The sequence below is a fragment of the Colletes latitarsis genome, chromosome 4 (genome assembly GCF_051014445.1).
Source record: "Colletes latitarsis isolate SP2378_abdomen chromosome 4, iyColLati1, whole genome shotgun sequence".
NCBI lineage: Eukaryota > Metazoa > Arthropoda > Insecta > Hymenoptera > Colletidae > Colletes > Colletes latitarsis.
Window position 1 is genome coordinate 35,620,899 of NC_135137.1, and position 12,497 is coordinate 35,633,395.

Sequence of the window (12,497 nt, forward strand, 5' to 3'; positions counted from 1 at the left end):
ATATCTTGTAAACTTTATAACCCTGTTTCCTTTAGATGTTAATCCTTGAAATAATTTTACAAATGTGATCGATAAACGTTCTCCACTTATTTTATTGTTCTAATTCGCCGTCATCGGATCGATTTTTCTGGTCTCGCGAGGGAAAGCCGCCATTTGTAATAGCAACACGCGTAGCCCCAACGATTTGCCGTTTAAATCCGTTCTGGGTCGATGGTGAAGGGGGTTGGTGAAACGCGTATCGTAAAAGAGTCCTGTTTTCTTTGCGCAAATGCGTAACGTACGGTGCAAGGCTGAAACGCGTGTGTAATCTCTGTTACGAGGGACTCTATAATGTAAGTTCATCGCAACCGCGCTGATGCGTATGTAATCCCGTGGTGCTTAACGATAGCATCGTGGGTTTTATTTTCATTATTCATTTGTTCGGCCGTTCCCTATGGATGGCAGGGAAAGCTTACACGCGTAACCCCGTGTTTCTATGTTGGTTTAATCAGATAAAACTCTGAAACGCCAAAAATCGCCGCACAATAAACCTATCCTCGCTGCCAGCGCGCTCGATACCCGTATTTTCGAGCTTTATCCGCGCGAGATACAACCCTTACGCACTCGACGACACGCGTGTGCATAGAGTCAATAATTTATCAATCAAATTTGTTGTATTATGAGATAAAGAGAAGGTAGTGTCAATTTTGCCGATTTTTGATCTTTTTTTATATATAACTTTTGTCAGCGATTTTGGATGGTGTTTTCTTGTGCAAGGCATTATTATTATAAAATTTGTTGTATCATGAGGAAAAGAAAACGAAGAATGTGCCAATTTGACAGTATTTTGATTTTTTTTTATACATGGTGTTCGGCCACCACTGGGAAAAATTTTAATGGGAGATTCTAGAGGCCAAAATAAGACGAAAATCAAGAATACCAGTTTGTTGATGGTAGCTTCGTTAAGAAGTTATTAACATTTAAAGTTCCGCCAATACTGAATTTTTTTCTCGAAAGTGGGTAGGATTTCGGGGGTATATATAATGACGAAAAATGATTGTAATTGACCACCGCAACCGAAAATAATTTTTTTAGAATTAATTAAAAATTTAGGCACCTACCCCCTGTCGATTTTTCTTAAAAATGTCTTTTTCATTTTTAGTAATTTTGTTTGACTCCCTACAGAAAAATTGTCTAATACTTTTTTGTAGGTACCCATGAGCTCTACGTAAGAAAAAAGTTTCATTGAGATATATTCACTATTATAGGAGTTATGGCTGTTTGAAAATTGGACCATTTTTATGAGGTTTTTCCCATTTTGCGGGGTCAAGGACCAACTTTTCGTATATTTCTGCGATTTGTACATATTCTCCATCAAAATACGCGTAGTTTGCTTTTTTAAACATTAAAATCGTCCAATTTGTTCAGAAGTTATGACGTTTTAAAGATTCGCATGAAAATTCGGGCAGACATTTTGCCAGAAATTATATTTTCGGTAAGGAATTTTTTTCTCGAAACTGAGTAGGATTTCGAGGGTATGTCTCTTGACCAAAAATGCTTGCAATTGACTCCTACAACTAAAAATAATTTTTCCAAGACGATTCGAAAGTTTTTTTTTCACCCAAAACTTTCAGCACTTACTCGAATTTTTTTCTCGAAGGAGGGTAGGATTTCGGGGATATGTGTATTCATAAAAAATGATTGTAATTGACCCCCACAATCGAAAATAATTTTTCCAGAACGATTTGAAATTTTTCAATTGAATTGTTAATAACTTTTTAACGAAGCCTCCATCAACAAATTGGTATTCTCGATTTTCGTCTTATTTTGGCCTCTAGAATCCCCCATTAAAATTTTTCCCAGGGGTGGGCACCCTGTATATGCCAATACTAGTTCTCAACAATGCTGGATGTTTTCCTGTGCAAAGCATTATTAATATAAAATTTGATGTATAATGAGATGAAGAGAGGCAACGAAACGTAAAGGTCGCTTTTTGTTGTTTCTGGATTTAGGTATATCATCTTGGAGAGCCTTTTCGACGACGTTGCACAATAAAAATCGCAGCGGAGAATTTTGCCCGGTAAAAAGTTTAATTCGAGTGGTCTGTGAGCACGGTGACTGCGTTCGCGTTAGAATCGCGACGCCCAGCTGCTTTTTCCAGGTTTCCCAGCGGCCCCCGGTCGTTTCAAACAGTGGGCGGCACGAGGAAACGAGAGGGTGGCGAGAAACGAGCGGAGAAAGGAAACGGGTTGAAATATCAGAGGTGCGAGGTAATTAGCAGGTCAGCTTAGTTAATGCAAGAGCGCCGGTTTAACGAATCGTAATCGGAAAGCGCAACGTTTCGCAGATACATCTCGACGAGTGTTAAGCAAGCCGAATACGTTCGACCATCCGCTGTACCGTGATTTTTTCGAATAACACGGACCGATTCAACCCCTCGACGTCTATATTCTCTGGAATTTAAAACTCGAAAAATGTTCAAATTCCCTCCCTTGCATTAATTCGCGAATACAACAGAAACGTCTGCATCGCGATTTTTCGTTGACGTTGAATTTTTTAAGAATTTCATCTCTTCAAATTACTATAAAATTGACAATACAATCATGAGTACATTCTATGTTTATTGTTTTAACGCTAGAACTATCATTTAACTCTTAAGTGGATTATTGGGACTGCAAGTTTAAACTAATAATTGTTTACTATATGTCGATGTAATTTGAAAATTTATCCTCCATTAGTTCATTATTGTGAAAAGTTGCTTTACAATTTGGAAAAAATCGACATTAATAAAATAATTTGAGATTGAGAGTCCACCAAAGAAATTAAAACTTCGACAGATTTTCGAAAGTCCAGTCGAGTAAATTTTGTATAATTTTTATTAGGAATTACGAGTCATTTTGGCCACTTTTTAGCGTTAAGGTTTCAATTTATACGAAAAGTCGGTTACCTCCGTGGCTCTTCTAAAAAATGGCGACTCGTCAGTTTCGTGGACGTCGATTAGAGGTCTGGTTTTTTTCATCGAAATATCGGCAGGGCTATCGAGGCGTCTTAAGGGAGGATCTCGTATTTGCTTGGCTGGAAACACGATATTCACGATAGCCTGGTCCAGTGCTGCCCACGTGTTTCACGTTGGCCGTTAAAAATTCGCTTCTCCGCGCTCGCGACGCGTCCCGGTGCCCCGACGCTGGTAGGCGGTGTATTATTTTTCCGCCGGCTCGCCAAATTGGCTCGCACGGGATCTCGAATTACGGACACTCGATATCGCGACGTAAAACGTCCAGCATCCTCCAACAGACCTCCCCCTCTTTCCACCCCCTCGGGGCTCTTTCTGGAATATCCAAAAAGGAGTTCCACAATGTTCCATTGAGCGTGGATCGGTATAATCGAACAGGGCCCCCGATCCTTTCGCTTCTCCTGCCACGAACCACCCGCAACTCGCCTCGACGATTTTGACGCGGATTCGCAGCTCCCTTGGCACGAACAACTGTGTCCTCCACGCGTGAGTTGCTCCGAAAAAACGAACCACGCGAAAACACCTACTGTTCGCCATGCAGGGATCCTTTAGACCCATTTGACTTAATTTTAAAATCGAAATTAACTAATCAAATCGTTCTCGATAGTCGATAAATTGCTGCATAGTCCCTCACACCGAAGATTCGAATTTAATTTCACGAACTAGATGCGACGACGCGTTTGATTACACGCGTGTCAAAGTTCGTGTGGGTGACACAGGGATTCGTGGAGTAGTTTCAGGCTACACCGTGGCGGTAACACGACGAAAAGATCGTCGAACGAGCCGAAATCGGTAGTACACGTTTCCAGGCGATCTCCTCCCATCGTCCGTTGTCTCGCGTCCGTACTTCAAAGTGTTAAAATCGACGACACACGACGCGATTTCCTCGTTGGCCGTACTTTCCTGGGCTGTAACGTGTTCTTCCATATGGAAGGCTCCCCGGGCGTAGCCGTAACCCAATAGGCTTCCCGTAGGAAGATCATACTTCGGTACAAAGGCTGATCGCTACATCGCACGCGATCACGGTGCACGTCACGGAAACTGACGATCTTTATAGCACCATTTGCTCGCCCCGTCCTCCGCCTCGCGATTCTTTTCTTTTCGACCAAGTGCATGTCTCAAACGTACTTTCATCGATATCGCCGGAAACGAACACCCCCCGGTGACGTTCAATCGTTTTTAAAATCTTCCTGGCAAATATTAATATCTTCGTTACTTGGGTCGCGAATTGATCGACACCGTGTACGGGAGAAAAATAATATTAGATCGTAAAAAAAGCATTTCCAAGTGCAAGAATCTCCGTCTTTCGAAGCTGATCTTTTCTAACTATTGCTATTTCCATTTAGAAGTAGCATCTTTATAATTACACCGTTATAACTAGACTGCGGATTTTTATGCAAATTTTTTTTGCAAAGTCTCAACCTCTGTATACAGGGTGTTCGGCCACCCCTGGGAAAAATTTTAATGGGAGATTCTAGAGGCCAAAATAAGACGAAAATCAAGAATATCAATTTCTTGATTGAGGCTCTGTTAAAATGTTATTAATAAAATTAAATTAAAACATTTCAAATCACTCTGAAAAAATTATTTTTGGTTGCGGGGCTCAATTACAGTCATTTTTGGTGGATACACATACCCCTGAAATCCTACCCACTTTCGAGACAAAAATTCGAGTAGTGAAATTTTTAGACGAAATTAAAAAATTTCAAATCATACTAAAAAAATTATATTTAGTTACAGGGGTTAATTACAAGCATTTTTAGTGAACAGACATACCCCTGAAATCCTACTCAGTTTCGAGAAAAAAATTCATTACTAAAAATATAATATGAGGCCAGATATGGTTCCTCGAAATTTCATTCGTATCTTTAAAATGTCATAACTTCTGAACGGATTGGACGATTTTAATGTTTAAAAAAGCAAACAACGCGTATTTTGATGGACAATATGTAGAAATTGCAAAAATATTCGAAAAGTTGTTCTTTAACCTCGTAAAGTTAGAAATACCCTATAAAAATGGTCCAATTTTTAAACAGCCATAACTCCTATAATAGTGAATATATTTCAATGAAACTTTTTTCTGAAGTAGAGCTCATGGGTACCTACAAAAAAGTATTAAACAACTTTTCTGTAGCGCATCAAACAAAATTACTAAAAATCAAAAACGAATTTTTAAGGAAAATCGACAGGGGGTAGGTGCCTAAATTTTTCGACGAAAAAAAAAATTTTTAATAAATTCTAAAAAAATTATTTTCGGTTGCAGGGGTCAATTACAATCATTTGTAGTGAATAGACATACCCCCGAAATCCTACCAACTTTCGAGAAAAAAATTCAGTTATTGGCGGAACTTTAAACGTTAATAACTTACACCCTTATACACCCTGTATAATAATTAGCATCTTACTTGAAGTATTTCTTATATTTTTGCATAGTAAGTGCATTCTGTAGTTTTTTGAGAATTAAAATTTCCCATAAATGCATAAACATCCGCAGTTATAACAGAAAGTACAAAACAGAAGATTCGAAGAATGGAGTACGGTTGATTCGTGCGCCAGTTCTGACTTTGATTCGAAAAAATCAGAAATGCGTTCGGTTGGCGCAGAGAAACAGGGGAGAGAAATTCTTCGGCTCGAATTGCTCGCAAAAGGTGCTCGTAGAATTTCAATTAGCTCTGTTTTTGAAGAAGGTACGCACGGTCGTCGATGCGTGGAATCGTACTTCACGACGAGAGGAATCGTTCGGAGGAAACGAGCCATCGACCGCATTGTATCCGTTTTTTCCTTTGTGCGGACATTTCGTTTTAAAGTTAGAAGAGGTAGTAAAGGGTTTCGGTAAAATACGCCGATGCGTGCCGACAAAAAGACGTTTTTATTCGACTCAGAGACCCCATATTGTTGCCACGCACTCCAGATAATGGTTCGAGCACTCGACGCTCCTAGTGTTTCGAGTTTAAGGGATGCTCGAGATGTTGCTAAACGTTGCTTCTGTATTCACAGTGTATTTTTCTGCATTTCGACGCGTGGCCCTATTAACAAAGCCTATTGACAGCCACCCGCTATACCATATTAAAAGATATCTAAAAAACTACCGAGCTTATCTAATTTGTAACCAACGTATAATTTCGATATTTAGAACTCAATTTTCAGAGTAAAATGATTCCAATTTTTCAAGTTTGTCAAAGTTTCGGATACGTTTCGTTTTTAATTATTACTAACTGTTTTCGTCCTCTGCTGTAATTTTATTAACCTTAAATATATACAGTATTCCAAATTTCTTTGCTACATAGTTCTCGATCCAATTTGTTACGTGTAAGGCATAGAAAATTGCACAGAGTGCTTCGGAGTTGTCGACGCGAACTTGAACGGCGATTAAAATTAAAAAAGAAAAAATATGAAAGAGGCGTTACTCGGAGCAGGTTCGTGAACCCATCGCCGTTTCTTATATCGTGGACTTTCCCCGCGATAGTTTCGATATCTGGAGAGTTCAAAGCGTCAATGGCTCGTAGTTTACACTCCGACGCCTCGAAGCAGATATCTGGCCGCGGATTAGATTAATATTCTGGAAGGAAGTGTGCTCGCGGTGTCAATTCTTATTTCTCGCGAGTGACAACCAATAAATTCAAAACACTTCTCGATCTCTTTGTAACGACGCTTTCACCACTTTCGTTTCGAAAACAAATTTCACGCCGCTGCTGGAGATTAACACGTTCGTTGCCCGCTATGTATATTTAGAAGCGCCACGTATAGGTGGAGTTTATCAATGCTTTTAAAAACAAAGAACGCCGATTGGCAAGTGAAATAAAGCTATCCCATTTTGCGTGTCAATGATGAAAGTCCGAAACATAACAGCGTACGGCGATTTTTTCGGTAACGTTTTCCACGGACGCGTGCGATAGAGACAGAAATCGATTATCGAAGAACAAATTTAGTCGTAGAAATCAAAAGAAAAGTAAACTAATTTATTCGTCGTACCCTTTAATATCTTTTTCGCTGTATAAGTATTTAAAACCAACTCTATTGCTTCTCGCGAGTTTCCCTTCCCGTCAGATCTGAAACACTCTGAGCACCGTTTTTTGTACAAAATTACCAATACGAGTACAATTCCATCGAGTCGTTTTTAACGTGTAATACAGGTTGTCTCGATCAATTTGAGCGCTTCTCTGTTACTTGTGCACCGTTGCACTGTTCAAATGAATAAATATTGCAATAGAAAATAGATTCTGAATTTTCAAATTTTAATTTTCAAAATTTTTCATCAAGGTCATTCAGAGGTCAAGTTATTTAAAGTCATTGAACTCGTCTGGGTGACAGCTATGGCGTCACGCGGACAGAAATATGTGCTTCGTATTAAAGAAATGTCGATGACCTCGATGTCTCTAAAAAATGGCGAAAGAATTTGTCCTGTTTGTCTCCTCGAACGGTGCAAATTTCTTCTCCAATTTTCTAGGAGAGATACTTTGATTGTAGAGGTTAATTGTGATACCTTGTGTACTCGTTTCTTAAGTCTCTATCGCTTATCCTACGTTAATACGTTTCCATTGTATAGTTCGTTCGGTGTCGGTTCATTCTCCATTACGGTCGACCGTCTCGCCGACAGTCAGAATTCTCACCATGTCGTTCGAGGACTCGTCTACGTTCTTGTAAGTGACGGTGTCCCTGTTCTTTCGCCTGATGTCCCAGTGACCGATCGGTCGTTTCAAAAGTAAAAAGCCCGCCGACAGGATGATCGCCACGACGAGTATCAAAATGGAGGCCCACAGGACGGGGTAGAACAGCGACGAGTCGGTCTCACACTCCATCTCGTACTTTGGTATCTCGCTCAACTGTTTGTTGAAATGTCGTTCGGGTGCGCGACACCTGGAAAACGCGAAAATAAGAACTGATAAGGTCCATTCTTTCTATCTTAATATTTAAAATTACTAATTAAATTTAATAACACAGAACTGTACGTTACATTAAAAAAAATTATACATTTAATCAGCGACAGTTTAAAAAATAGTGAACTATATGTGTTCAATTAACGTCTAACATTAACAGGCATCGAGATCTGAATTTTAATAATTTTTAAATATTTTTAAACTTTATACACGTAAAATAACTGAAATATTAACGATCGTTTATTTCATGGTATTAGCAGAGACATCTTCGAAAGCTACGTCGAAACGTTTGGTCAGTTACCAACTAGTTCGATCGATTAAGTTCAAAAAATATTAAGTTGCTACTGTAATTATTAACTTTTCTTACTTAATATCCCGGCTGAGAGACTTGGTTACGTTCAGTTGGTTTATCCATTGCATTTTGCAATCGCAGTTCCAAGGGTTACCCTCTAGGTTCACGATTGCGGTTCTCTTTATTATCGGCAGTAGGCTGTAGTCCAGGGTTTTCAGGGCGCAGTCGTTTATCGAAAGGCGGTGCAGTCGCTGCAGGAGGCGTCCATCCGACGGATATAACCTCACATGCGTTAATTTCTTCGATCCAACCACGGATAACGTTTCCAACTGGTCTAAATTCTCTAAATCGTTCAGCAATAATTCTTCGAGGCTCTGCATGTCGTGCAATTTTAGTTTTTGCAATTTGGGCAACGCGATTTTTGGTATTTTCGTAATTTGAGTGCTAGACAAGTCGAGCACTACCAGGCTCTCCGGTAAAGCCGGAATCGACTTTATGGGATTCATTGACAAATCTAGGACAGATAAGTTAGTTAACGTTTTAAAGAACTCGAACGTGAATTGCGTCGACGATACGTTGCTTAGGCTCAAGAATTGCAGCGCCTTCAAGTTCCAGAACGCATTTTCGTGAATGCCATCGTTGATCGGATTATTGGCTAATGATAGGAATACCAAATCCTGTAAACAATTAAACGAACATTCAAATTATTTAAAAATTCAATGAAAACGTGTTAACGAATCGATATATCGAGACATTTACTTTAAAATGCTCCAGCATGGTTTCGTTAACTATCGATAATTTGTTCGATGATAGATCGAGTATCTTGAGCTTCGGGATTCGGTCGTTCAGGGCATTGTCGTCGATGTACTGAAGGTGGTTGTGACTAACGTTTAACACCTGCAAATTATATTCTTCTCTGCAGAGGAAAAAGAACCGTTGAAGATGATTCTGCGACAAATCTAGTGTCCTGAGGCTCGTGAGGTTGGTGGAGCAGTCGAGGAAGCTGTCGAATTGATTCTCCCGGAGAATCAGATCGGTGACTTCTGCCAGAGTGATTTGCGACTGGAGCTTCAAGAAGAAGTCTTCCTTCTTCAAGCCGCGTCGCGACAGATCGAGCTGCAACGTTCAAGGTAATAAAATAACATAAAAACAAAAACAAAATTAAAATCCGTCATTATTATACGCGTCAGCAACAAATTCGTTTCCCGAATCGAGTTACTCTCGAGTGGGGTGGTTTGGCGCGTAAAAGCGAATTGTCGTCCGCCATATTGGAATAACCGTCTCTGTAGAATTGCGTTCGAGCATACACTCGGATAACGAATAACGAACAAGTATACTCGAATAATATTTCATTCGTCGGGAATAAATAAATGTTCGTTCGAACCGGCGTTTGTTTGATTAACTATAGCCGGGAAATAAATATTCGTCCGAAATTACGATCCAGATAAAGCTGTATCTCGATGTATCGATATCGAGGAGCATCGCTCGTGATAATCGAAACCGCGCGTCGAAAGTGTCCATCGTAGAATTTTGTCCACCGTTAGTCGTGCACAGTGTAATAATTAAGTTAATTAAGTGGTAAAAGTGTCCGCGACAGAAAACCCACCGTCTTAGCCGAGACCGTAGAAACAATTAGTGCGAAAACCGTGATCGCCCCGGGCCACATTGTCCAGGTGATGTATGATTATCTTGTAACCCGATAAACGACGCGATGCAATTTCGATTGCACTCGAAACTGGACCGCCTGGTTGCCAACTATGCTTCTCGCACAACGTTCCTCTGGAATGGCAACGAATTCATCCGCGGCATACTCTGCACACGATCACAGTGCCGAATTAAGAGGGGGGCAGAAGGAGCTTTTCAGCATTCTGATGTACTTGCTCGAGCGACGATTCTCTTTTCCCTTTTTTTTTCTTTTTTCTTTCTCTCTTCGTCTGTTTTCCTCGCCTTTCGCGTCAGTTCACGGAATCCTTTCTATCTCGCGCACGTCTCGGCCGATGCAACCGTCAATTATAATTACAATTGTTTATGTTTCTCGCACTTCACAAAAATACAATCTCCGTTCGCGATAACGTCGACCACAAATGGAAAAACACCTGATCCAGATCGATTCCGTGCTACTTATTTTCGGCGTTACTGTAACGCCTCCGCGTCGTTATTGGCGATGCAATTCGAACTGCACTCCTTTCGATTTCGTTATATCATGTGTACGTTCGTTATCGGACAACCGCAAACTTCTTCTTTATCCTTCTTTTTCTCAACGTTCTGTTTTTTTAACAGTAATCTTCAATTAAATTGGCTCCGATTTTCAGTCTCTGACCTATAACGAAGAAAAGTATCGTGATCGAGGGAAATTATTTTTCGGTTACACGGGTGGACGATAATTTAAATAATTTCATATCCAAATAATAAATGAACTCTATTACATCAGGAACTCGATCAATAAAATTCTCTAATAATTTTCACGTACGAGTCAAATTTTTCACTATTGCAATCTCGTTAAGTTCAACAAATTTGTTTTATCCAATTAATTACCGAGTTCTTATTAACTTTTCTCAGACTACGTTAGAGTGTTTCTATATTAAGTTCTTTACGCAAGGAACATGTATATTGCACTGACGGTCGTTCGTGCGATGCGTTCGCTTAACGAGAAAGGAGAAAAAAATGGAAAATTCTCCGAATGTCCTTTCGAGTAGCTTCGCGGGGCGCGCGCAGAATTAATCCGTTCCCGGTCGGTTCAGAATCCGAGAGAGGCTAACGCACTTCTTTTCAGATACAGCGCGATTACGCGTCTCCGTATGCACGTTCTGGTTTATGTTTACCCCCCTTTTTTTTTCCTTTGCCACACACGTACGATTAATCGCTGCTTATTTTTTCAATTAATTTATATTCGCGCGACGATATCGCCCCGACGTCGCCCGTTTCGTGTTCACGTTGCAACTCCGCGGGCATTAACCACTCGACTTGGCTTTTAATCTGTGACCGCGCGGCCCACGAACGTTTATTTAAATCTACACACTATAGGAGAGCATCGATATTTTTCAATCATTATCTAACAACTTGGAGACAATTTTTAAATTAATAACATAACATTTTTAGATACATCACTGCTGTAAAACTTACCATTTTTTTAAAATAAGAATTGTAATCTTGGGAATGGCTCCAAGATGGCGAAAAATTCTTTTTTTAAAAAAAAATATTACTACTGTAAAACTTACAGAAATATTTGTTATACCATTTTTCTAATAAGAATGGCTCCAAGAAAAATTGCGAGAAATTGTTTTTCAATATAAAAAAAAAAGAAATGTAGCGTTATAGGGGTCGTGATTTTAACTGAAATGGACACGAAAATGCAAGTGAGATTCGCATCGATATTTTTTAATTATTATTTAACAACTTGGAGACAATTCTTAAATTGGTAACATAACATTTTTAGATACATTACTACTGTAAAACTTACCATTTTTTTTAATAAGAATTGTAATCTTGGGAATGTCTCCAAGATCGTGAAAAATTCTTTTTTAAGAAAAAGAAGTGTATAGCAGGGAACGTGATTTTAACTGAAATAGACCAGAAAATGCAACCGAGATTCGCGACAAAATAATTGCACTGACGACGGAAATGTTGATACGTATCAGGGAACTTCCATGCTCGAGAAAATAAAAATTCAGTTGACAACGATAACGTCCGCGCCATGTGTTCTATAGTCGATCCGAGAAAATATCGTTTCAGGCAATCTTCCATCATTAAATTGTTTTTTAAAATTTTTCTTTGACTATAGATCGTTCGTGCAATTGATAACAGTAAAAACGATATTGTGTTTCTAATAGTAAGCTAGAGGTATCTGAAGCTGTGGAACAAGCAAGTCGATTCTTTCCTCGACTAGACTATAGCCACGATAACGCGGTCTCCTATGTTCGTTTTACTATAATTAGTACAAACTTGATTGTCATTTGTCGCGAGGATGTTACACATTAATCTCGTATGTTGATTTCTTTTTCATCTCGTTGCGAAAATTCTATATATAATTTAAACTGCATTTTTTTATCTGAAATTTCGCACTCGCGCTATTGTTTTTAAAAACATTATTGGCATTTGAATAAATATAAACACGTGACGTTGAGGTATTGTTCCAAGGTTAATTTATATCGAAAACTTTGCATTTGTGTTTCATTTTTGAAAGGTTATTGCCGGGCCTTTGGTACATCAACAACTTAGTTGTTAATTATTGCAAGATTAATTACTGTAGAGATGAGAAATATTTTGAAAGCAACCGTGACGTGTACAATCGCAAAACTCGTGACTATTGATCGAGGAAACATAAGTAGTGTGAAAG

At 39.2% G+C, this 12,497-nt stretch overlaps 1 protein-coding gene across 1 annotated transcript; it reads right to left on the bottom strand.

The window, feature by feature from the left end:
- Positions 1–7,307: 7,307 nt before the first annotated feature.
- Positions 7,308–10,472, bottom strand: LOC143340951 (toll-like receptor 2 type-1). Its single transcript, XM_076763399.1, has 4 exons — positions 9,768–10,472; positions 8,921–9,277; positions 8,237–8,838; positions 7,308–7,849 (listed from the first exon to the last, which is right to left on the bottom strand). Exons 1-4 carry the CDS (start codon positions 9,825–9,827, stop codon positions 7,555–7,557), a joined length of 1,314 nt encoding a protein of 437 aa, XP_076619514.1. The 5' UTR covers positions 9,828–10,472; the 3' UTR covers positions 7,308–7,554.
- Positions 10,473–12,497: the final 2,025 nt, after the last annotated feature.

What these genes read in the sequence shown, in the direction of transcription:
- LOC143340951 (XM_076763399.1), bottom strand. Translation starts at nt 9,827, where the DNA reads ATGTGGCCCGGGGCGATCACGGTTTTCGCACTAATTGTTTCTACGGTC. An exon ending in CTACGGTCTCGGCTAAGACG is followed by an intron (nt 9,278 to 9,767) that starts GTGGGTTTTCTG and finishes TGAACGTTGCAG; the next exon opens with CTCGATCTGTCGCGACGCGG. An exon ending in TCTCTCAGCCGGGATATTAA is followed by an intron (nt 7,850 to 8,236) that starts GTAAGAAAAGTT and finishes CGCGTTTTCCAG; the next exon opens with GTGTCGCGCACCCGAACGAC.